This window comes from Leptosomus discolor, chromosome 6, assembly GCF_034619465.1.
Source record: "Leptosomus discolor isolate bLepDis1 chromosome 6, bLepDis1.hap2, whole genome shotgun sequence".
NCBI lineage: Eukaryota > Metazoa > Chordata > Aves > Leptosomiformes > Leptosomidae > Leptosomus > Leptosomus discolor.
In genome coordinates, this window is record NC_141396.1 from 13,363,875 (window position 1) to 13,390,130 (window position 26,256).

Consider the following 26,256-nt stretch of genomic DNA (forward strand, 5'->3'; position numbering starts at 1 on the left):
TCTTTCTCCTGCTTTCAAGCAGAGTGAAGCAAAAAGAGACTAGATTGATGGCGGGAGAGCTTTAAGGCCTCTGCTAGGGCACAGAAACTGAGGAACTCTGTGTCTTTTCCTTATGCATGTTGGACAAGAACCTCAGTTCCTTCTAGGAAAAACAATCTCTTCATATTTCTGCCATCCACTCACCTCTTCTCTCATTTGCTGAGATTGCTAGCAGGGCTACCAGCTATGGAGGGCGAAGGCTGTCCCAGCAGGGAGAAGACCAGCTCCTCTGACCACATCCCAGCAAAGGCACTATTTTCTGTCACCTCTCTGTTTTTCCCTTGCTTTCCGCAGCACAAGCACTCAGAGGTGGCAGATCCACAGCTCCCTACCCCTAAGCAAAGGGGCAGAATCTTTCAAGGATGTCGTGTCAGCTTGTAATTTTTTCCTTTATCAGCTTTTAAATGTGACAGCAAGACCTGAGCAGAAGCCAGTGAACGTTGCCTTGCTTGAAGATGAAAGATGATAATCACCTTATCAGAAAGTGACAGGAAAATGACTGTTGGCTCCCATGTAATTTTGAACTCGATTGGAGCTTGGACCTGGGAGCTGTTGCCCCTCTCTCATAGTCAATCTGCTGAATCTATGCTGAGTGTTAATCAGAATCTGTCCACGTTGACTTCATATGTGTACATACTTTGCTGATGTCTTCCACAAGTCAGTCAGTTCTTCAGAATAAGAGTTAACTCATAGAATTCCTAGCCACACGATAATGTGACTGCTGAATTTTTAAAGGGATTTAGGGGAAAAAACCTCAAAAAATAAAAAGAACACATGAATGTTTTAGAAATACAAAAAATACTACATTTGTTCAAGAAAGCCTCTTAATTGCAAATCTCATTTGTAAATGAGAAAAGTGTACAAGTGTACAATATATATTTTTTTAAAATATATATTTTTAGCATCCTCTACTTGCCACTGTTGGAGCATGGAACTGAGCTAGAGGGACTTGTGGTCTGACTCAGTATGGCCTGGGCTGTTAAGGTTCTCCTCACCTTAAACCTCTCCTGGCATCTACCTCATCTTTTCCAACTTTTCTCAATTACTTATTCATTCTGCCCCACTCTTCTACCATCCAGTGATGGACTGCCAGTAATTTTATGGGTCTCCTGGAAAAAAAACGCTCGCACTTCATCTCTGGTAAAGCTGCATAGCCATGTAAAGGAGAAGGTGTTAGAAAGGGCCAGGACTCATAACCTATTCATTTTCAACCAGGAACATCTTCTAACATACACATAGGCAAGGACAGAAGTCACAGCAATGTTGGCAGACCAGCTTGTATTAAATCCTCTCACTAAAAACATTAATGCTCAATGATGCATACACAGATATATATGGATCATTAAGTATACATACATAGAAACACATATATATTAATATACACACACGTGGGCGTGTCTACATAAATACATATTTATCAGAACAGACAAACTTAATGATCCCCATCTATAAATGAGTGTCTGCACACACAGACGCATAATGAGTCTACTAAAATAGCAAAGCTCTGCAGGGCTGTGAAGCAAAAAGGTTATTTCTCTTCATGTAGTTTTGGAGAGATGCTTAGCACAGGAGATGATGTGGCAGGGGTAATAATTATGAGTCAGAGCTGGAACCGTTCTGGACCCACAAAAACATCTTGTCTCTGATATGAATGGTACAGACTAGCAACTTTCTTAAGCAAATACTGCTTCTGTTTGGATATATTACAATCAACCAGGCGGGGAATACAATCTGATTCCTTTCCCCTGATGGACAACCTCAGGCAAGTAATATGCTGTGCCTATGTCTTGTCAACACAGAAATACTAGATCTGACCAATTAGAACACAAAATCATCAAAAGATATACTAGTCACCAATGAGGGCTACAAGACAGAAGTTAGAAAACTGTAGATTTCAAAAAGACTAGTGCTTTCTAGGGACTCATTGAATCACCTAAGAATATTCCTAACCCATCACCCTTATGCATCCGAGATATTTTCCACAGCTGCTTTCCACACACCTGCACTAAATACCACAGTGTGCTTTGGTACACATCTCAAAGTGCTGTGACACTAAGGGAGCTGAACTGACCATCTTGTCAGATGAGATGTAAAACAACAGCAAAAGGAACTGCAGAGTTGGATGATCAGCCAGGAACGCAGGAACGGAGAGTGGATTCACCTTGTTTAGGCAGTAGCTCCAAGTTAGACCAGCTCACACAGTCTCATGGTACTTCCCTATGTGTCAGAAAACTACATTTCTAGCAGAGCCCACTCAGCTATTCTTGTAAGCAAATAATTCATTCTTGCACCCTTATAGCTGTAAGAAATAACAAAATCATAGTATAATTTAGGTTGGAACAGACATCTGCAAGACATCTTGTCCAATTCCCCACTAAAAGCAGCTCACAATTCAAAGTACACCAAGATATTAAGAATCACGTAATACCTCTACATGCAAATCTACAGATTTTAACATACTGGTAAGTTCTTTAGGACTGTCTTAGGACATGTATACACAGCACAAAGCACACAAGATCCAAAAAACATGGGAAGCTTGTACAATACAGACAGATACTGCAACTGCTCACATAACAGCCATGAAGTAGTATGAAATTCTGTGCTAAAACTGTTGCTGCTTCCTAAGCCCAGAGAGCCCCTAACAGGATGTGCCACAAAATGAAGGTTGAGAATAATAGTCATTCTACTGATATACTGATTTTAATAAGACAGTATTATGATAATATTGTTAATAATGCAATATGTTAATAATAGTTGGAGCAAAACAACTATTTAATACACATTCCCCTCAGATTATTTTTTGGAGTTGAACACAGACCACTTTAATGCAAATCAATGGAAGAAATTTTCCCTAACAGGAATCAGATGAGACCACTAGATGAAACATTTTGCATTTTCCAGGATGAAAGACAAATCTTTAAAAGCCACTAACCTACCCAGTTTGGCAGCATACAAATATGAGCACAGTCTTGGTTCTCTCTGCCTCAGCCTTGCTTCTACTCTAAGAGCTCCCACTGATACCATTGTCAGCTGGGGGATGCAATTCCCAAACCGTTGTGCTCCCCTCATCAGCTTCTTGAAATCACTGGGATTTTACTCGCAAACACAAATTCCATGTACCTCCAACCACCATGTGTTATCTTGGTTCAGAAGATGGCCAGCAGCAACAGGAAGGCATTGATTTCTTCTCAAAGCTTCCACAAGCTCAGCTTGACCATACACTGCCCTTATAGATGAGTTCACTAAAATTCTCATGGTGAGAAATACTAAGTGAGCTGCACAGAAATGGTTTGCATACGGGCTTTATAAATGGGCTCTTTCCTCCTCACTTCCTTTAACACTGTGGGTAGACATTTCTCTAAACATTTATGGCAAGTATCACGTGAAATTTCTTTGTATTGCTTTTACAAACTATTAAGAATAGTTTTAAAAATTGCTAATGATGACAGTAATAGTAAAAACAATACCAGTAACAACAGCAATAATAATAATATGCCTGCAAAGATTTCAAGAGTCAGCTCTCAACAAAGCTGACACACAATATTCAGCAAGATAACTCACTTCCTACATTCTCCATCAGAAGACTACAGAGATATAAGTAACAATAACCTTAGATTTAAAATGCATCTTTCATCTCGAAAGAAAACTGCATTTATTTATAAAGTAAATGGGCTAAATCCACAGCTAGTTGAAACTCATTAGCTCCATTGATTTCAATGAAGGTGCTGATATGCAGATTTATTTAAGTTCAGATCTATCTCTCTGCACGTGTGCGTGTGTGTGCACGCACGTGCGTGGTTGGAAAGCGACACACATTGTGCCTTGCACAAAGAATTTCACAGAAAACCGGCCTATTAACCAACACAGAAAGTGATATTTTATTGCTGCATTTGCAGGAAAGTGTGCAGAGAGAACAGAATGCAGGCTCGAATCTTTAGCAGGGGATTGGCATATATTTCCCCAACAGGATGCTCACAGCAGTCTTGTGAAAAGGCTCACAGGTGTATCATATGCTGTTGTGTTTTGCTCTTTGCAAAAATAGGGGCAATATTTGCTGCAAGGCAGCAGATGCACAGATATATTCTTCCACAGAAACAAGTACTCCAGTTTTGCAAAGAAAAAGCCAAAGCCAAGGCATGATTTTGGAGCAAAGGAAAAACTAGCAGCCCTGCCAGAATTGATACCACCTCTACTCCAACAAAATCTCAACAGCTGTCCATGACACAGACAGGGAGGCTGCCTCCTTCTGCCCCAGCACTGGTTGGGAAACAAACTTGAGTGCCACTCCTACGCTTTATAGGCATAAAGGATAAATATAATTACTTAGCCTGACCTTCTTAAGACACTTCAGCACAGGAGACATAGATGGACGATATAGGAGCTGGCTATCCCTTCCTGATCCTTCCACAACTACGGCACCAACATTCTACTTCTTTTATGGCATAGATGGCAAGTAAGCCATCTCAAATGTCCCTTTGCCAAAAGAGGATCTTCCCCCAGCCCCTTTCTTGCAGCTAAGGTGAGCCCAACAGCAAGTACAGACTGCCCCTCACCACATTGTTGCTTCTGTTTCTGTAAGGCTGATGTAGACCTGGTTTTTGAAAGGCACACCAACAGAGATCACTCAACCCAGCTGGAATAAATCCAAATCACTAGCAGAAATGCCCAAGACACACAACCCTTATTTGATCCAAGCTTCCTCAGAAACCAATGACAAACATACCCAGCAGTCTACTCTCAGTCTGTCACTACCTGTGACACCAGCAATGAGATCCACCTACACATTTCTGCCACATAAGTAAGCGGCTGGACTGAAGCCTAGAAGAAAATATACTGTGCCTGAATCTCTTTTGTCTTCCAAGTATTGAAAATCTGCAGGAACTTCTGGTGCAGGTGCAGAAAGCAGGAAAAGCAAACCAACTGCGAGGTGAAATTTATATCTCCTGTCCCCGAGTTGGAGCACTGCAACAGTGTCTGATGTGATTAGCCAAAGGCACTCCTTCATGCCACTGCAGATATGCTTTGCAGGCATTACTCAGTCTAAGGCATCTTAGCTGCCTTGCTTTCTTGATTCTTTTCAGAAAGCTGTTCCAGCCAGCTCAGACAAAATACAGGTGAGAAGACATCTCTGCAAGCAATGAAGGCCGTGCATCTAGTCCTTGCTTTGTTCAGAATCCCAGAGCTTCATGCAAGAAGTAAGGTGACTCTTTGAAGATGCCTTTGAACTTAAAAAGCTCCCTCTCTCACCTGGCTGTTAAAACTCAGATCCTGGCCTTTTCTTGGGCCAACGTTAATCCACCAGTTCCACTAGCCTTACCCAGCACTTTAGCACTCTTGGGAGGAGAAAGGTCCAAGCACCTTCAGTGCCAGCCCAGGCTCTTCTCTCCATGGTATGAGTGAATCATAACATACTACACCCCAGACCAGTAAGGTTCTTCTGAGCTCAGCTCTGCACATGCAAACTGAGAATACCTTTAGCCTGAGCTAAAACCAGATGTACAGCCCACAATGCAGATAGCAAGCAATGAGGTTTGGGGCATTCATATCCAGCAGCAATCTCAAAAGACAGTCAAGCTATACAACTGGAGCAAGCACAGAACTGACATTAGGTGCAACCATATAGATCTCTGGCCTCTGAAGAGCACTGCACTCCCTGGGCCATCAGATGCAGGGAACACAATCTCAGCAGTATTTACAAGAAGGGACCTCCAAGCTCTTACTCCAAGACAGGCTGTTGTCAACTATAGATCAGGGCAGAAGGGGCTTCATCTAGCCAAGGCTTGAAAACTTGCAGGGATGGTGATACTACAACTTGTCTGTAACTTGACCAGGGCTACACCACTCTCCAGAGAAGCAGATTTACCTACTGCCCTATCTGAACCCCCAAGCTACAGCTTGGGATCATCTCTTGTTGTTATACCTCCTGCCATTATAGGGAAGAGTTTGGTTCCATCATCTGTTTGCCACATGATGCATGGACACTCCATGTGGGTCTGTGACCATCAGCAAAACCCACAGACCAGCACCATTCCTTCATACAACACTACACATATGCAGCTACACAATGCTGCACTGCACACCATGAGGCTCACCATGCACTTGGGGATCTCCATGCACCCCTTTGCTATCACATTTTAAAAAGTTAAGAGCTGCTATACTTACGTCATTATCTGGGTCTCTATGCCAGGGTCTACAAGGGATCCATCCACAAAAAGTGGTGTTGATGTGAAACTGTATTTACTCCAGGATCTTCCCTCATCAAAACTCACCCTGGGATAGAAGCAGACAAGATTTATACACATAAAAAGACATACTCTAGAGCAACTGAACAATTAAATGTTGGCTAATGCAAGCTCCAGCAGCTAGCTTTATAGACAAGCGCCAACCTTCGCCACTTCCCAGCCTACTAATTCATGCTCTTGGTGTGCTTTCAAAGATCAAAGCTTCAGAAAGTATAAACATTGGCAGTAAGTACATGGATATACTTGATCCAGCTGTACATCAGACCTCAAGGGATCAAGGGGCATTGCCAAGTCCTGTTTCTGGATCTGCAATAGCACCTGGCATGAGGCATCACTCAGAGCACAAGCAGCCCTGGCCTGAATACATGAAAATTGCTGAGCACCACGGGACGTTTCAACCCATGTGCGTATCAATGCCATATGGCATTAGCTACAACCTCTACCTCTAGCCCTATTAAGACTTCTTTGCTTGCCATCTCAGAAGTGGTCTCCATTTTACAGAGAGGTGAAGGAAGGAGGCCAAAAACTGAGTAGCTATTCTGGGTGCTCTCTGCCTGTTACAGTTGTACAGCAAAGTTGTATGCTGGTTAAAATTAAAGCATCTCCCTTCTTAGAGGCCAAGAGTGTTCACACTGTCAGAGACAAGCCAGGGTAATTCAGTGGCTTTTGATCATCTGTCCCTACCCACAACCACTGTGCGCCTTACCTTCTGTTTTTATTAAAGATCATGTGTACCCTAACCCAGCTGACAAGGTCTTTGTTGAATTAGAGTTAGTACAACAGGCTTTTAGAGTAGCAGAGGAGGGTTAGCAAACCCTGCTCTCAGCTACACCCCAGCAATCTCTCTATCTCTGACAACAGCAAAGGACTAAGTAAATGAACAGTCTAACTGACTACACCAGCAGACGGGCTGGCTCAGCACTCTGGTGGCCCCTCCCTCCCCAGCCTCCCTCATGGCCTTCCCCAAACCCATTCACAGCCCCGGAGTCCCACTGACACCACGGCAGTGGCAAACTCCAGCTCTGCCACAGCCCTGACCAGCCATGGGCCTAACAAGCAGACTGATGTCCCAGCCTGCCCTCAGCCTGTTCCTGTCCCTAGTGAGCTGCCTGATGCCCAGGGCTGGGGCTGCCCCGCTCCTAGCTGGGGAGGTGGGATGGGCTCTGGCTGTGAGATCCTGCCCTGCTGTCCCAGGACCTCAGTTGGCTCCCAGCTTCCCAGCCCTCAGGGAGCTGCCAGCCCTCCAGTCCCCCCGACAGCCTGTGCCCACAACAGTGCAGAAGACAGACAGAGGAGGGTGTGCACACAAGCAGAAAAGACAGGCAAACTGCAGGCTGTTAGCATCCAGCTCCCAGAGCTGCTGCCCATGAACAGTTCTGAAAGCAATCAAGTCTCTCTCTGCCCCCACAAGACTCTCCACACAACCGCTCCCACACAATTTTTGCCCAGAATTTCAGCTCTAAATTACACCAAGAATGGAGGAACAAACAGAGAAGCACAAAGGTTTATTTGCTATAAAATTATTTGATCCTCTCCCAGCAGGGTCATTACAGAGTTTTCTGTAATTCTGCAAGGCACCTGGGCTGTGAAGGCTGACAGATTACTCTCAATGGACATTACCAAAAAGACAATCATGGCACAAACTTATTCTTTGAATAGCGTGAAACAATTCTCATTTTAAAGTGAGTGTAAAAAGAAGTTTGTCTTATTTTCCAGGTTAGGAAAGTTGGGGGGGCATGCACATGTGTGTGTGTACACATGCATCTGAGCACCTGAATTTGTCTGAGAGGGTCTTGCTGGAAACTGAATCCTCCCCACTCCAAGTAAGTAGCATCAGGGACACTATCTGAGACGCCACCAGAGGACCAGGAGGCCAGTGTAACATGTATTACAAAAAATGCATTACACCAGTCTCAAATCTCTAGTGTGGAAAGCCAAGGCTTGCAGTCACCATTCCCCAAGTATCTGCCTCTCACAGCACCTAGCAAAACACCTTCACCTGACTCACAATGCACATCAGACAGAATAGGAAGCTGACTATAGACCAAAGACACAAAGCTGGGAATACAACAGCATACAAAAAGCTTATCTGCCCTAAATCTATTTATTTAAATGTATGTATCTTCCCATACACCTGTGCATTTGTATGCTGTTCTGCTTGCATGCTTCTTTCTCTAAACAGCATTTCAATTTCTGGGGAACAGCATGCTTCATTAGCTTAGCTAAAGTTCTTTCGGCTTTTCAATTATCTGCCCCCTTTTTGTCCAGGATGAAACTTATTGTACAATGTCTCAGCCTGAGAACTAATAGATATACATGTACTCTTTAATCTGTTCCACTCCAGCCCATAAAAGAGGTGCCAACCGAGGGAATATGAAGCAAATTCCAAAGCTCCTAAGGGTACAATTTTGGAGAAAACCTGTTGGACTTTATTGATAAGAGCTCTAAATGACTACTTATTTAATAGAGTGGGTGGGGCACTCAGTACTGCACATGCCACTTCATGAGACCTAGTGGAAAGGGAGAACGTCTGAAAGGAACCTCTGCAAAGCAAATGTGAACTGGGCTCTCAGTTCCTATAGAAAGTCAACCTGTGACCAAATCTTCCCCAACATCTAAGTACAGGCACTTGTATGTAATGTGCTTTTTATGTCCCAAGAGCCTTCAGAAGGTAAGAAACAATTAAAACAGTTACACTTGGGCTGAATAATATAGTAATAAACGGTCAATACATGACTTACATCTCTTTCAGTAAGTGGCTCACCTTTCAGTCTTCCAGAGCTCAACTTGCCACAGCCTGATGTACCTACTGCTGTTTCTAGTCACACAACAACACGCTCTAACCATAAACAGAAAGCTGGAGTCTGCTGGGAGTATTACTATAGGCTTGCCCTGTTACTATACTCCTCTATATGTCCAGTTATGGAGGCTGTTGGTAAGAGGTTGCTTTGAGGTTGCTTTCCTAGACTAACACCTGGCCCTGACTCAGTACGACTACAATAAGCTTGCTTATGATAAAACAAGCAATCTGTTTCCTGAACACTAGAAAGCAAGACAAAGACCCTCATTTTGCATATAATGACCTGCTTGTAACCCTACATGGAGGCACAGACTGCTTAGCGAGCACTTGGTTCCCCTATCCTAGAAAAATTACAAAGCCTTAGGAATAATAATAAATACATCCTGTGGTTAACAATCCACTATCATATCAAAACTAAAGCAGTCATTTTTTTAGCTTAGGTGGTAAAGAAACATGCTTAGATGCAACATATTAAAACTTTAACAGAAATCTATGTTGCAGTCATCCCAGACTTATCTGTTAGGTCAGGAATATAAAGTCCAAAAGCTTTACATATTGAAAAAGTAGCCATTAATGTTTAGCTTGTGATAGGTAAAGACATCCTATCTTGAGGTCTCCAGCTTCTAAATGACTGTGATTTAACTGAAGGATTTTGTACAATAATGACTCAGGTAGAGGAGACCTTAAACCTCACCACCGCTGCCAAACCCCATTGCTTTGTTTTTTTATTTGACTGAAGGCCATATTTCCTGTTCTGCATGAAGAGCATGAGATAGACATGTGCTTAGCACCATCAAGCTGAGAGACGAATCAATCTTACAGACAGGAACACAAATCTTGTCTCTGAAGGCTGTTTCTAACTAATTCACTTCTGAACAACATTAGAAGCTGGGTAGGGCAGTCTATTAGCCATGCCTCTCTTTCACTCAAGACCAGAGACTGGAGGTGATGCTAATACACACATTTTCTGTAAACAAATGCCTCTCACCAATGCTTAGCTGGTGCAGGAATGAGAGGGGCAAAGGCTAAGAGGAGGATAATTTTGAGTGGTATCTTTAGTGCTTACACTGTTACAACCCATTTACAGGAAAACTGTATCTTCAACTGAAAAATCATTTTGCCCTATTCCACCTCCAACGGTATTCAGTTGCCAGCACTGTATCTCTGAAAATTGACAGTGGAATCCTATAGAAGAAGTGACATTAACAACATATCTCTATCGTCCTTATCAACACCTACTGCCTTCTCCTCTCCCTTCCTTTATTTTTCTTACCAGTTTAATACTAAATTCTGTAAACAAAAAGCAGAACTGAGGGACGCATCCTCTCAGAAATACCTCAAGCATAAAGGATGACTTCTTACTCAGTATATATGTGCCTGTGGGAAAGATACCCCACCTGCAGTCTCACAGTACATTACTAGCGTAAAGAGTAATCCATATATATGTGTGATTATGTATATAGCCGTTTTATTTATAAAATGGTACAATAATCATTAAATTAATCAACAAAACCAAAATGATGGTAAAATGCAGATAAGAATGATCTCATTTGCTCATTTTGTAGACACTAGCAGATGTTGACCAGGTGATGCAAGAGATACTAGTACAACTATCAGCTTAGCCCCATCAGGAAACCTTCTCAAAGTAACATGTTTCCTTACCACATATGCCGGATGGGCACTGATGTGTGTTTCATGGCCACTAGTGCCCCTCCCCAGTCCAGAAACCACACGTTGTATTCCTCTTTGAAGATCTGCAAACAAATTAGGTACTGCATAAGTACTCTACTCCACTGGGAAGGGAAGACCTAGAAGAAGAATAGCAAAAGACTCCATTCTTTCCTCCGCTCTGCAAAACATACCTGCCTCCAGGAATTTCCACCATCAGAAGAGATGAACACACCAACATCAGTGTAGGAAAGCTCAGAGCCAATATTGCCTGCAACACAAGCATCAGACATTCTTGTATGGATGAACACAAAACTGCATTTTTCCAAGAAACCAGAATTACTTGGCCTGATCAATACTTTGTTGCTGTTCTTGACTCTATTTGCATCTAAAAACAACACCATGGTCAGGTGGCAACATTCATTACAAGAGCTGAGCCATTTGAGAAATTACACTGGGAAGAAACAATATTATCAGCTTATTTTCCCAACAGGTAGCACTGCCCGTAATTGCAAGCCACTAAAGGCAGGCTTATGCTAGCAAGGACCTACATATTCTAAAATCTGTGTAGGAAACCCCATGCCCATTTGGTGCATACGGATCATTAGAATAGTGGCTGCTGTCCCCAGCTACCAGACATTCCATTCCATACACGTTTTTCTCCGAACTTGTAGTCTTTGTGCTCTGGCTGGTGAGTTGCATCTCTTGTGATCTGCCAGTCTTTGTCAAGGGTAAGGTAATTACCTCTGTCTCTACTTCTTCTGTAAAGGAGAGCATTCAAAGGGAAATTACTCATATGGATAAGTTTAAAGGTGAAGCCCATGATTATGGGGCTAGAAGTCTACTCAAGATTCTGTCAAAATGCTCAAGCACACAACTGATCTCAGAACCTGCAGTCAAATAAATAAAGTTTCTTCCTAGGTTTACAAATGGTTTGCAATTAATGAGGACTGTGATGGAACAAAATACAAGTTCCACTTGAAGGAAATCTTGTTTCTTTAAGTAGGAACCTCAACTGGGGGCAGAAATGGCTCAGAGAATTAAGGTGAGTCAAATGACTGCAGCAGAGAAGTAGATATAAGACTGAACAGCATTCTAGACAATGTTGATTGTTCTCAACAACCTAGCTGTCCAAAATTGTGAGTTTAAATTTACTGGTTAATTTGTACGGTTCTTCACTTTAATCCTGTAATTTCCATTATGATGGGACTGTTCTGCTGACAGCCTTATAGGGTGAACTACTCTGCCTTCACCATGCATTAGGGAATGGATATGCCACACATCAAAGCAATGCAAAGAAAAGCTCAAACATCAACCTCAACCATACATAGAGAAAGCACAGCAGAACATCATCTGAAGATGCTATCTATGAGCTTGAGATGGGGTATTTTCCGAGGTCCCTCATCTGAGATGGCAGAGAGAACCTCAAATCTTACAGTGATGAACCTTAATACAGAATAAATAATGAACTTGGACTAAATCCCTAGCCCCCTGGAACCTCTGAGCATCCACGAATAGTTGCAATAGAGAGAGATGCCCAATACCTGAAAAACTTGCACAATCCCTGAATAGATCTTATTAGCTTATTCCCCACACTGCCCTGAGGTCAGCATCTTGCTTCTGCTTTCATAGTTAAAACTGCCACAACCAACAGGCTCATTGAACAATGCAGGTCTGCTCTAAATTAATTTGTTCTCAACTCCCCACTTCCCAACGCATCCAGTGGTTCAGGAATAAAAATGCCACAGTCACTCAGGAACTGTTTTTTTCTGCTGGTCTGTCAACACTACCTTCAATCAGTGCTAGGCGGGATTCTGGTGGTATGAAGATCTGTCCCATAGGAAACAGGCAGATCAACACTGACAGATACTCCATCAGAAGGCCTCCTAATGATAATACTCCAGAGCCACTATATTGTGGTCAAACTCATGACTTCTTTACTCAAAGCCCATGAATTCTTTACCCAGAGAGCCACTCTTAATATGTTTTCTTCAAAATACCAAACGGAGAGGTGGCACTCTTACACATCTGTAGCATCAACAAGAGCATAATAAAAATACACAGATAAAAATGTTAATTAAATATCTGACATTTAACACTGAAAATGAGAAATTAAAACCCAGATGCAGATTGACGCTCCCCTGTCACTATCATGGAAGCCAACTAGTCACATTGTTGTGACAACACTGTTTCCAAAAAATAGAATTTCTGGCTCAGGGAAGCAGGACAATTCAAGAAAGTATTTTCCATCAGTGCTCTGGATGTAGGAAATGTCACACTGTCCATCTAGCTCATCTTCTTCCTTGGCAACAGCAGGAGTGACCAACTGCTTTAGATGAAGGTACAAGGAAAACCATATAGAAAGGCAGTCTACAGAGATATTGAGGTCCATGAGGATAGACCTATTCTGTCAGTCCAAAGGTCTGTTTACCCCAGTGTCTTATCATGAGTGGAAGTCCTCAAGAATCAGAATTTTGACTTAAAGACAGAAGTGTAGGTTTTGTATCATCATCTTTTAAATATCAAAACTGGAAAAACAAATTTCCAAACAGAGATTTCCAGACTGTGGCAAGGAAAGAGAGTAAAAAGGTGAGATTCTGTTGCTATTGCTTCCTTCTGTCTGTTTTTCCGTCCAAACCTATTCCATTATTCTCTTCATTCTCTCCATTTAGTTTCTGGCAGCTACATGGATTTAAACCCAACCAAACATAACTAACTCCCAAACAAGTCTAGAAGATTTGGCAGCTGTACAATTAGATACTAAAACATAATTCTTCCCTTTGCAAGAATCTAACCTCTCTCCTCATATCAGGAGTCTGAGTTTCCAATCATTGCTGGAAAGGTACCACTGTAAATCAAAGAGTGACACACAAAGTGTTTGACTAGCCAATGCCTGTGAGAATAAGTTGCAATGTTTCTCCTGGAACACACTCGCCAACATGGTGAGACTTTCCTGTTGTGAAACTGGCTAGTGGAAACAGATGTGTATATTCCCAACAGGTTTAGCTTTTTGTTGTACAAAGCAGTAAGGCAGAAATTATATTCTGCCTTTTAAAGGTTAATTATTAGTCTGGGAAAGCATTCATTCCATGCACTAGCAGCTTGAAAAGAACCTCATTTACTAACAATTTAGATCCATGCCTAGAATCTCACTGTCCTGCTGCCTCTATTTGCTTCCTAAAAGGTTGAAGGAAAAAATCCCTCTGCAATCACAGCATCATGAGTAGGGCTTGCTCGTAAGCATCCATCTAGCAAGTGTGACCTGCCAGGAGTGATGACTCCACTTGGCTATGCATAGGAATATCTAGAGGTTTAAATCAAATTATTTCATCCCATTTGGCCTCGATCAGCAAACTGGAAGTCACAGGGTGTTTCCCATGTTGAGACAAATGTCACAAAGGGAACCTGTCTCTCAGGTTCTGGCTTAGTCCGGCAGACACATGGAAGCACAGAAGGACATGAGAATGGGAATGGCTGGGAAAAAAACAGTGTAAATTCATCTAGGCAATATGCTAACGTGACACACTTGCAAGCCACTGATAGGCTGAACAGGACAAAGGAGATAAATTGAGCCTTAGAAAGAAAGGTTAAGCTATTTGGACATATTTGAGCATATGTAGGAGGCTCCCTGTGAAAAGGCAGGATAGCCTACATGCTTCAGAGGCCAGCTTTCAATAGCATCAGCCATTCAGAAAGCACTTTGTTAGCCCAGCAGCTCCCACAGAGCTGTGGGAGGTCCAAGTGTGGTTGGTAGCCCCATCCATGCTGATTAGGCTGCATGCTGTGCGCACACAGGGCCTGTGAGGATTGTCAGATTAATTACAGCAGGTCACCATTAAAACATCGTGACCTGCCAAAGCACTGTTTTGCAAAGCAACTCACAATAACAATGACCCACAGAGTGTTGATGAAGTGCTGCTAGTCTCGGAGCAATACAATGTTGAAAGTAGGTGCCATGCACAAGACAGGCATTCATAAGTCCAGGCTTCACCTGACAGGCTTTGTAACGACTCTGGGCTTGCTACTCAAAAGGTGGAATGTATTGACACCTCCTAGGAGTGCAGCCATGATTATTATAGGCCCTATTCTCATTCATGGTAATTCCAGCAAATGGGTAGACACCTACTTCAGTGGTTGTAACGATGTCCAGTGAGAGGAGTTAGTAATGACAGTTGGTAATGAACCCTTGCAGGTGTAGGCTTAGACCTGCATATGGGTTACAGTAGAGCAATCATTACCTGACACGCATTACCTTTTTTGAAGGTACCACATGCCTTCTCCTAACCCATAGCAAATGGCAGTTAATACGAATTAGCTCAGCACTTGCTGAAACAGAGCTGCAAGCTTTTACACCAACAGGAAACATCTCATACACTCCCAGGCTCCCAGTGAGGCATGCGTGGGAGCTGAGAAGCTTATGTTCTTACCTGTTGCCACCAGCAGCCCAGGAGCTGTCTCTTTGCTGGAAATGCTTCCTGAAGTATATGGATTCTCTGAGAGTTGCAGATGTAAGTGCAATGAGCAAAAGGGCTGTTGATAGGAAACAAAACAAAAAGCAGAGGTTTTAATATGCAACAAGTTAAATATCAGAGGAACCCCAGGCAACTCCACACAGATGCTCCAATCCTTCTGAAAATGACCCCTCTGCTCTTAGCACCATTAGAAATAGCAGCATATGTTCATTTTCTGAACAAGCATCATAAACGTAGCTGGGAGCAAGAGAAGCACGAATGCTGCATTACAAGCAAGCATGTCAGCACTTGTTTTTACCAACAATCTGATCTAGAGCACTTTTTACCAGAAACTTTCTTATTCTGACTTAAGTTCCATAAAAAAGGTCAAGAAAGATGTTCAGAATTTTCCCTTAAAATCTGTGAAGCTATAGAAAAAGAGATCTACTTAATTCACTTAACACCCAGCAGATCAAGAGAAAAAGCACAGGAAGAGTTTTGTTAACCTAGTGACTAAAATAAGCAGCTCTGAAGAAGTCAATTGTGCCTCGGAAAAGGTCTGCCACTCACCAGCTGGCAAACTACAGGATCCCCTCTCAGATCGGTGTCGGGTGCCTGCAGCAAACGCCAGTCTCTGCCCTTGTTGTAGGTAATGAAAGTCTTGATTTGGTCATCTATCTTCCTGTTAGCCAGGAATATACCTTTGATCCCTGCTACCTAGGAAAAATGGAGAGAGATGAAAAAATACATCGGAAGACCAGGCCAAAAGTAAGGCCCCTCTGAGCACTCTCAGGAGAAGAAGGTCTCTGAAAAAGCAATAAAGTCATCTCAATACAGCCTTAGAAGACTGTAAATGCCATTACATCTTGATGCCTGCACAGCTGAAAGGCCCCATGCAGTCTCTCTCTCTGGATGAAAAAGACAAGGATGCTCATAGAGCAAACCCTTAGGAAACAACCCACTTTCAGATTTCCTTCAGTGCTTGCAGACAGGCTGACTTTGGTCTTGAAGGTACAGCATGCACCACGTCACACGAGCTCTGTGAGCTTGAGGATGTGGTCTGCCCCACTCCCTCCTCAGATTGTCATAACATAGGAGACAGTGAGTCACATCAGAAGCAGTGTGGGATCTTTTTGTGTTGGTCTTTCTTTCCTTTTATACAAGATGGAAATTCTGAATATGCTGAAACACTGATGTTTTGCAAACTTGTCATCTTCACTTTCCTTCCACTCCCAAATTCTATCAAAATCAACCCAGTTGTTCCAAATGTTTTGATTTTTGTCAGCAGAACCCATTCCAGCAGAATATGGTCCTGTCAAAATGTCCTCAAAAAGATTTCATGTTGACTCTGGTCTCTGTTCCACAGCTGTGAACGTGAGACAGGAAGAAGGAACTTGCTGCAAATCCAAACAGACAGGATGCAAATCCTTCTACTCTAAAGCCCCCTGAGTGACACTACCCTTTAAATGACCCTCTGAAAATCTCTATCGGCATTCAACAGCAAAGAGTTTACAGTACACAGCTGGGGAATACAGAGTTTGCCCAGCAATGGGACATGATGCATGTTTATTTTAGCTGATTCATCACAACAGAATCACAGAATCGTAGGAGTTGGAAGGGATCTCTGGAGATCATCTAGTCCAACTCCCCTGCCAAAAGCAGGTTAGCCTAGAGCAGGTAAACAACACAGAAATATATCTTTTTTTCAGAGCCAGGAAAATATATTTAACGAGAAAATGTAAACCCTGTCCTTCATATTGATCCATGTGTTATGTGTCAGTTTTCTTTGATTGTCTTAAACTACCTGGATTTTTATAAACAAATTGATGATGTTGTTAAATGGGCATTATTCTAGCTGAAATAAATCAGTGTATAATCCTAACTTCTACATGTAAACTGCAAAAACATTTCTCCATGTAACAGTAGCAGTCAGCTTGCAACTATTACTATTAGTATTACTGATTAGTTGTTTGTTGCTGGAAAAGTACTGAGCCCTGAATCTGAGCAGATCTTCCATCCAACAAGTCATAACACACCAAAAGCAGAATGCTCTGAAGAAACCAGGAACTGCTCTGAATGGACTGCTGTTGGCCAAGGCTGAAAGGCCTGTCAGAAGAATGAGAATGGAAGACGATTCAGGGTAGAAGTTATACAGCTGTTATCTCTAGGCAAATGACACCCATAAGCTTTTGCTTATAATTCATAAACTGCTCAGTGCTCACAAAGATGGAATCCACTTTCCCTGCCTGCAAGCAGGTGTCTTCAGCTGTCCAAGGGGGAAAAAAAAAAAAGTGTATTTTGAGTCCTTCTGTAGACATCCACATTAGGGATGAGGAGGATAATGGTTTTCTCTTTTGGAAATGCCACACAGCTAATCAGTCATTGACTTGAGAGAAACCAGTTGTCAACAACTATAGCAGAATGCACTGCATCTATTCCCACATGAGTCAGCTCAGCATCAAATCCACTAAATGCCTCTGGGCTGATCCCAAAACAAACGAAGAACCTAGAAGGCTGGCAAGAGATTTACACTTGCTTGAACTAGCAAGCAGTTGCTGTTCTTTGTAAGGTGACCTTTACTACATACCTCATAAAGGTCAATGATGATATTCCCCTCCAGTCCTCGACTGCTTTTCACGTTTTCCAAGGCCAGGGTGAAGTACACCCCTCGGGTGTCCGAGATGTACAGGTTGTATGTATCGTTCTGGTTCCACTCTTGAACAGCTGCAAACACCTGATTCTCATCTGTGCTGATAATATGCATGTCCTGTTAAAAGAAGACAAAAGGCCTATTACTGAGGATCTCTGTATTTCTTTGCCCTTTGGGACATGTAGTAATTACCATGAGTTATGAAAGAATGGAGATGGAGTATGAATTATAGGTATGTTAAACAATTTTCTGTTAGAGCAAGACAATAAATTACCACCATTGTGACTTTTCTGCATTTCATTTTTTTACTGATCACTAGCTGGGTGAAGAGTTTTTGCTTTCTTCATTTTTGGTAGCTTCAAGGAATTTCATCCAGTTTCATTTTTTATTTATAAACTTAAAAGTCAGTTTTATCACTCATGGAAGATTCACAACCTTGGCGCCTGGAGTCCTCAGAGTCACTAAGCATGGTGTAAGACCAGGCTAAAAGCAGTGACAATTTCCATCCACATGCTGAAATAATGGCCTGTACTTCCAACCGGTAAAGAACCAGTTTCAAAAAAACTAGAAGTTCACATGTATTTGAAGCTAAGGTATAGGGATCAGTTTGAACTAATGCTGGTAGTGATTTTTAATAACATATTTTTCTATTGAGAGTTTGTCTGAGATCTATTATCCCACTATATATAGGCTATCAAATAATCCACCCACTAACCATTGCTGGATTCCTGCTGCTGACCAAGATATAAAGGTCCAGCAAGGGTTTCCCCATTTAGTTTTAATACCAAAGAGATTTTACAGTGCTTTTTCTCAGTATTCTTTTAAAGCAGGCTCATGGAAATTATTTCCAGGGTGGTGATGAGTATTGAAGCACTTCATCCTTGCCACTGTCGTTGAACAAGCTAACACTGGTTCAGCTAGAAGCAAAATCACTGTAGTTACGTGGGGCTTGATTTATCTATTTGTATCTATTTAAAATTTCCCCAGGGTGTCAAGGAACCTTGATTAATTTCTTGCACTGTTTCTGCATCAAGAAACCATAATTCTGGAAGTCTCCCAAAGGACGGAGTGACCTGATTTTTGGGAAGAATATGTGGGGGCAGACCAGCTCAGTATCTCCATTGTGCCTAGGAGGCTCTTCTGTGTGAGATATCTAGATGAAAAGTTGTGGTTGATTAGATGGGGCTATTCCTCTTATAGCTTATCAGCATGGGATGGGGAGAAAAAAAAAATTAGAGGGCCTAATTCTGTCCCAGAGTGCAATCAGCAGGAGATTTGCAATTTCCCTCAATGAAGGAAGACTAGGTCAGGAAGTTTGTTCTTGCCCAACACCTCTAATTCCTTAAAGATTAAGTACATATCCAACCTATTCCAGCAGTGTGAAAATAAAGCAAAATATGTAATGACTTCAACCTGTTTTGACCAGTTGCAGTGGAAATATTGTATTACCCTATTGCCAGCCTCACATATGTACAACTCCAGCAGAGTTCATTAATCTACAGCTGACAGGATAGTTATTACTGTACAGCAAAAATGTTCTAGTGACTAAGGGCAGCATAAACAAGCCTCCTTTACATGGCTAGAAGACTTTGCCATGATACCTAGCTTAAAAGTACTTTTGATTTTTAAATGACAAAAGTATCCCTGATGTATACTATGCACTAGTTCCAAACCAGGGCCACCAACAAATCTGTCTTAGGCCAGCAACCTGTGACAGCATCAGTCAATAAAGCAGGACAATTGTAGGGCAGTCATTCTCTCTGTCCACTTGTCTTTTTAATGAGGGTCAGCTTTCAAGGCCAATCCACAAGCTGGGAGCATAAATAACATTTTTCTTCTGAAAAATGGCACCAGGGTTTTCAGAACTTGGTGTGTGGTCAGACATCCTGAATCCCACGCCACCACATGGAATGACAAACCAAACTGTATCTGTGCTATATAAGTGTCAATACACTGTGGACTGTGATCAACCGAAATGGAAAGAAATTGAGGTGTAACATTGGGAGTCTGAAATGCAAATTTCTCATAACTATTAAGTTTTCAGGTACAAGTTAAAACAAATATGCCACATTCACTAGACTGCAGATATTCCAAAGGCAATCGGAAGGGTAGATCCAGCCCATAAGGAAAATCTAGCCAACTATCTTACAGTTATCCCACCAAAATTTTCATGCGTGGAAGGAGAAGGCCATTACTGTTGATTATCTCTATGACAGTAGCCTCAACAGCCATTCTGAAGGTCCAAAGAGTAGCAGTGGTCTCAGCTGCTCACTAGGCTACCCAGAAACTTGTATCCAGCCAAGGCACTGGAAAGGTTGGTCCCTTCTGTTTTACACAATCCCAGGTAATGACCACACTATGGAATTTGAGTATAGTTCCAGGGACATATTCTCCTTGCTGAGGCTTGCACCACTTGGTCTGGTAGAAAGATAAGGCCTAAGAAGGTAAATCCAGGCACAGTTTATGATAAGTACTAACATCCCTCCCTCCCAGCTTTGCCAGTCAGTGTTAATCTTAGGCCATCTCAGCCATCTCCTAAGCAGCATCACACAGTGGTTCTGTGTGTTCAAAGCATCAGTAAGACACAACTTTTAGGGGGCCAACTCTGCCTTCATGACTTTGTGGCAACATCTATCTATAGGATGGGTACAGGGGAGCTGCTATACCCTGTGCTTCTCTCATTGTACGCAGACTGCAGCAGTGCTCAGCAACCATCCTCCAGAACAGTCCATGTCACAGCCAGGCTTACAGAGAAATCATTAATAGAGGAAAAATTAGGACTGCTGAAAGGTGTTCATAGAAGATTGGTCAAGGAGAAGTTGTTTTGAGCTCTGTTTTCTGAGGTACCTCTTCAGTCCCATTTGCTCTTTACAGGGGAAATAAACTGTTTTCCTGAAACACTCACTTATCAAAGGTAGAGAGAGGTAAAGATCCAAAATCTGTATTTAAGAAAGATCATTCAAGCAGCACAACAAACCGAGCTCCCCAGAGAGGAACCTCACCAAAGTGCTTCACCACTGGCCACGCTGTGCTATTCAAGATATTACGTGCCTGTGTTCGTAAACGGTGCACTCACCTTAGGAAGAGAGTATTTGGGCAATTTAATCTGTGCAAAAGGCTCCCGTCTGTATGACACATAGTAATTCGCTCTTCCACCAGCTGTCACCTGTGGAAACACCAAAGAAAGTGAGTAATGACCCTTCCAAGACACCCTATGCTGACACCTCTAGGAGCGTTTGACAACTTTTCTTTCAGTTATCTTTTCTATGATCTGTACAGCTGTCCCTAAAAGCATCTGTATAAGTCCAAAGAAGTCTCAGACTTGAGAGGGCTGGAGCATTATTTATTTAAGCTTTGATATTAACTTTCCATTTTGTCTCTCATGCTTCAAATCCAGCATGATTTTAACATCTCAGGAAAAAGGGAAAAGTGAGTATAAAGTTTAGGGTCTTGAGTGGAAGAAAGAAGATCATCTGGTTTCATCATATGGTTCCAGCACAACTACCCTGAGCAAGTCATTTAAAGTTTCTGTGCTTCTGTTCCTCTCCTGTAAGAAGGAATACCTCTTTTCTCTGCTGCTTCTCAGTCTTGTGTGTTTGCACTGTAAGTCCCTCAGGGCCAGGGTTTTCTTCCAACAACCTTTTACAGTGACTAAGAGCAGAGATCCACACTAGCACCATTTAATGCAAACAGTAAATGCAATGAATGTGGTCTTGGAAAGCTGGAGCTAAACTCTTAGATACTCTTTGTCACTATAAAACTGGTTTCTTTGAAATCATACTCTCTCTGAATGAGGATGTCAGGAGGAACTGATAGACATCCAGATCTATGGTTTTATGGACTGAATGAGTTGTAAAGGCTACACATAAATGCCATGCATCGATGAGATCTAGCCTTGATAATCTGTAAAATATGGGATTTTAAATCTGTCACTACTCACTTATTCTTGTGGCTGTTCTTTCTGGCACCATTTCAGGCCTGGCTACAAGAAGCCTTACATTGGTGAATTTCCTCTATTCTGCTGTTTTGGCAGTCTTGCAGATTTTAAGATAAGACAATATACAAAGCATTTCTCTATTATATGGAATGTCATTTCTTGGCTTCTTAAGCTTCCAATAAAGCTAACAAAAAGGTCCTAGATTCTCTAATGGATATGCTTCCTTTATCTGACAGTGATATCTGAGAATGAACTTACATGGAATATTGCTATAGCATCAATTACATTCTCAGCAATGATATCACCTCTAGATAGTGGATTTCTTGCCTTGAGAAGCTGTCATTTGAAGGACACGATATTACTGGCCATGAAATCTGATATCTAATCAACTCAAGATAAGGCTTTTCTATTGACAGTTTGAAGAACGGGAAAGAAAGGAAGGTTTAGAAATAGGACAGGCTTCCACACTAAGACTTCCCCTTCTACTTGTTTCACAGTTTTACTTGTAATGTTATCACAGCTGCATGTAGTGTTCCCAAAAGAAAAAAAAAACCAAACACCATTATACCACACACTGCATACGAAGGCAGAAGGATGACCCCTATCACAGCAAACAAACTGTACACAGACAACTTACAGCTAAAGTCAAGGGGAAACACAGCCATGAAAATCTAAAGTGATTTGCCTATGGTCTCAAAACAAGCAGTGGCAGAGACAGGGAAAGAACAGGAGTCACTTGACTCTCATTTCATGTAAAGTTCACTGTGGATTAGCACACTAGCTTTCCAGGGTCCTGCTCTCCAGCTGTGAGGATGGTGAAAGGGCTGTGAGTGTTATATCTGAAGGATATCTTTCCCATCTAATACCACCACATCAAAATCAAGTTTTCACAGGAGAGAACAGACTATGCAGTTAATTCACGCTCAGTCCAACTCAAAGGCAAAAATTCAGGTTTTCAGCACTTGTATCTAACAGCTGTACAAGCATTGCCCAAAGGATCCTACCTTTCTAGGTCATTTTACCTAAATAGCACTGGGAGTATTTCAATATTCCTTCTTCTCTTGGTGATATTTCTGACCTCCAGTGGAAGATCTAAATTCTCAAATGATATCACTCTGCCACATTGAACTCATTTTACACCATTCATGATTTCAGCACCAGATCATTATTTGCAGCAGAGTCCAGATAGGACTGAATGTGTCCAGTGACTACTCGACAAGGAACCTGGGTTCAATATCCATCTCTTCTGATGGGCCAGGACATGGTCATCAACTTACCTTTAAGATACAGACATTTACATACTTTGTAAGTGCTGTGATGACTAATTAACTTTGGAACAGTCCAACAAACTTCAAGTCAATCACACAAACACAGAGTGGCAGAAATATCAAGGGGTGATCAAATTCCCCCCCCTGTTCCAAGAGAGGATCTACTCCAAGTCTGCTGCACTCAAAAGATTTTTAGATAATCTTTTCGGCTTCATGCTACTGCAAAGTGATACCTGGAGGTCTTTTTGTTTGGATTTTTTGTTTGTTTGTTTGTCTGTCTGATTTTTAAGACAGAAGATAGTATTCAAACACTGTTCAAGTTCAGTATGCTTTAGCTGAATTCCCTTTCAGTCCTCTACCTGGACTAGGTCACCTTGACAAAGGCTTAGAAATAGAAATCTTTGTGGTCTATGGTCTTTCTGAGCCAGTTAATACGAAGCCACCCACAATTCTGTTGGCAGGAGTTGTGTGAAGCTTTTCCCAGCCAGGACCCCATCTTTGCATGATTTACATGCACGATTATAACAGTTCCAAAAAATGATCAAGGCTTCAATAAAGTTTTGGCAAGCACTGTGGTAGAGAATGAATTTTGGAAGGCCCAACTTAATTTATTTTGATGAACTTTCCCTTTTCCTAGGAGCAAACTCTCCAACACTGTAAATCCCAAAGATTATGAGAGTGTTTTGCCCTCTAATGCCTCCTTTTAGTTCACATTTGATGAATGTCACCCAATTATTTGCTGTGAGCTCATCTGTCATGCTCAGTACAGAATTAGCTGGGTTTGTCTTTTTCCTCCTCCTTTGCTAATGACTGGTTCGTTAATCTGTTTTTCTGGATTTTTATTTTATGTGTTTAATTGGGCTTCTAGCCAGTGGAAATGATTCCTTTGGACAAATGTGTTTGTCAAACACATCTGTCTTTCCGAACCTATGTTCTTTCTTCCTCCCTCCACTCATGAATTACAACTTTTCTTTCATATTTCCACATTTTGTTTCAAGATAAGACTGGTCTCACATCAGTTGACACTTAGGAACAGAAATGTGAAGTTTCTCTTTAAAAGCCCTGAAAGTTTCAGTATGCTGGCTCATCGCTCCTCCTGACATGCAACAGGACAGAGCGCATTAAACATGGAAGACAACAAATATGTTCACAAGGATGCAGAGAATTGTAGAAAATCTGTCATGGAATCTATTCATCTCCATAATTTCTGTGTGACATGCCTAGAAACACACTAAGCCATTTCTCATGTTAATGATCGAACATGATTTTTTTCAGGGCAGGTTTTGTTTCTCTTTTTTTTCTTAGATAGATGTTCACCTTAACCAAAAAAAACACATCATCTAAAGGAGTTTGGAAAGCAAGCAGAATGAGTTATGAGGTCCCAGAATGTAAAACACTCTAGATGACATCAGGAACTGTAGACCGCAGTGTACCAGGTTTCATTTTCATCTCCCACTTCAAGAATAGTAAATGGTGACTCAGAACCAAATTTTAAACTTCCTTGTCAATAGTAAGTAGTTGATAGTACACAGTTGATGCTATTTTCAATAAAGCCCTTACTTTTTTCTGAAGTGACTTCCTCTGCTTGTAGAGTTCCCTCCTTCCCAGTAACATAAAATGAATTAGTAGAAGTCAAAAGTTGAGAAAAGCTGTATCAGTACTGTAACAGCACCCTGGAGCTGTGTTCTCCATCTGTACAGGGTGCTCGGGCATCCCTCCTCGCTGCTTTAACCTTTCTTCCTTCTTGTGGGCATAAAATCTCCTAAATCAGATTGTGAATTAAAGCATGGAGGAGTGATGACAAGTTAGGCAGGCAGGGTGCTTCACTCACACGTTTAGCAAGGGATTTTGGTGTTCTTCAGAGCCAGCTACTGTCTAGGCCTTGCACAGGTTTCCCAGAAGGAGGATAGAAAAGTTCTGCCTTCTCTCCCAAGCCCAACCCCAATGCAAGTCGCAAGAGATTCAGAAGATGAGGAAGAACACATTTGCACAAACCTAGTCTAATGTTCTTCCTTCTTGATTATCCACCATGGCCAGGAAAACCATCTTCCAGATATTTCCATGTACTGAGGTCCTCCACTGCCCCAGCGTGAATCACATCATGCTAGGTACCATCTAGTCTGAATTATCTCCCTGTGGTTTTCATTGATACCATACCTTCTACAAAGCAATATGCAATTACCTGAATGTGCTGCAGAGACACACGGATTAGTGTTTCTGTGTGCAAAGCACCCGCAAGTTGTCTGGTAAATTCAGCAGGCTTTGAAAACATGCCACTTTTTAAAGTGCCAGACCCGTTAGTAAAAATTTGCTAAGAGACAGGAGCATTCATTATACTGGCCAGTATCTGTTCATCTTCCTCGCCCCTCAGAGGTATGACGACACAGCTACGGGACAGAGTAATCTTGAGTGAAAATACTAGATTTGTTTTAAAAGCAACTCCTGCAGAAAATGTGCATGGGTACATCAAAACACAAGCCACGTTAGAGCTGCAAATGCACATTACCGACACAGAAACCAACTTAAGAGAGGAGCATAACTGTACACATTAAATCTCCTTTTGAAGGATTTCAGAGGAAACATATGAGCCTGCCAAGGTAATCCTTTACATCTTCAGCTGCAGACACTACTGATAAATCAGACAATATGAGAGAAGGTAAGAGTGATAAAAGAAAGTACAGCACAAAAAGCCCTAGAAATAAAACAAATATAAATAAAGGAAAACGTTAATAATTTTTTATCAACAGACATTCAGATTCAAGTTCCAAATCTGATATTTAGCACAGCAAAGACGAAACAGTGCTAGAAATGGATGAAAAGCACCCAGCAGTGAATAGGAAAGTAGCTAACTACTTACTGCCTGTCTTGCTTTAAGAAGAGCTTTTAACTAGCACCTGCGATGCACTTTCTTTCATGTGTATGGATTAATTTCCCCCACTGGAGTGCTGTTCAGCATTTTAAATAGGGGCAAGAGAAGATCAGCTGTAGCAGGCATTATTCACCAGTAAAACAGGTGTAATCATGTTCATCATTTAAACGTCTTCATCCTATTAGTTTCATAATAAGCTTTTAATGATTTCTTCAATAAAAGACTCAAAGACCAAACCTTACAAGTTGGAGAGTGCTCCATTGTCCCGCCAAGCCGTTTTATCTACCATCGATTGCAAAGACAAAAATCAATCGTAGCTAAGCAGGGTGAAG

General features: G+C 41.8%; 1 protein-coding gene across 1 annotated transcript in view; it reads right to left on the bottom strand.

Moving 5' to 3' along the window:
- Positions 1–26,256, bottom strand: part of SORCS3 (sortilin related VPS10 domain containing receptor 3) — a 304,754-nt gene that overhangs the window by 48,050 nt on the left and 230,448 nt on the right. Inside the window, exons 8-14 of the mRNA XM_086466346.1 lie at positions 20,927–21,016; positions 17,788–17,967; positions 15,771–15,917; positions 15,177–15,279; positions 10,944–11,020; positions 10,744–10,835; positions 6,202–6,309 (exon numbers count right to left, since the gene is read on the bottom strand). Of these exons, the coding sequence (XP_086322472.1) occupies positions 6,202–6,309; positions 10,744–10,835; positions 10,944–11,020; positions 15,177–15,279; positions 15,771–15,917; positions 17,788–17,967; positions 20,927–21,016 (797 nt within the window). The remainder of the gene's footprint in view (positions 1–6,201; positions 6,310–10,743; positions 10,836–10,943; positions 11,021–15,176; positions 15,280–15,770; positions 15,918–17,787; positions 17,968–20,926; positions 21,017–26,256) is intronic.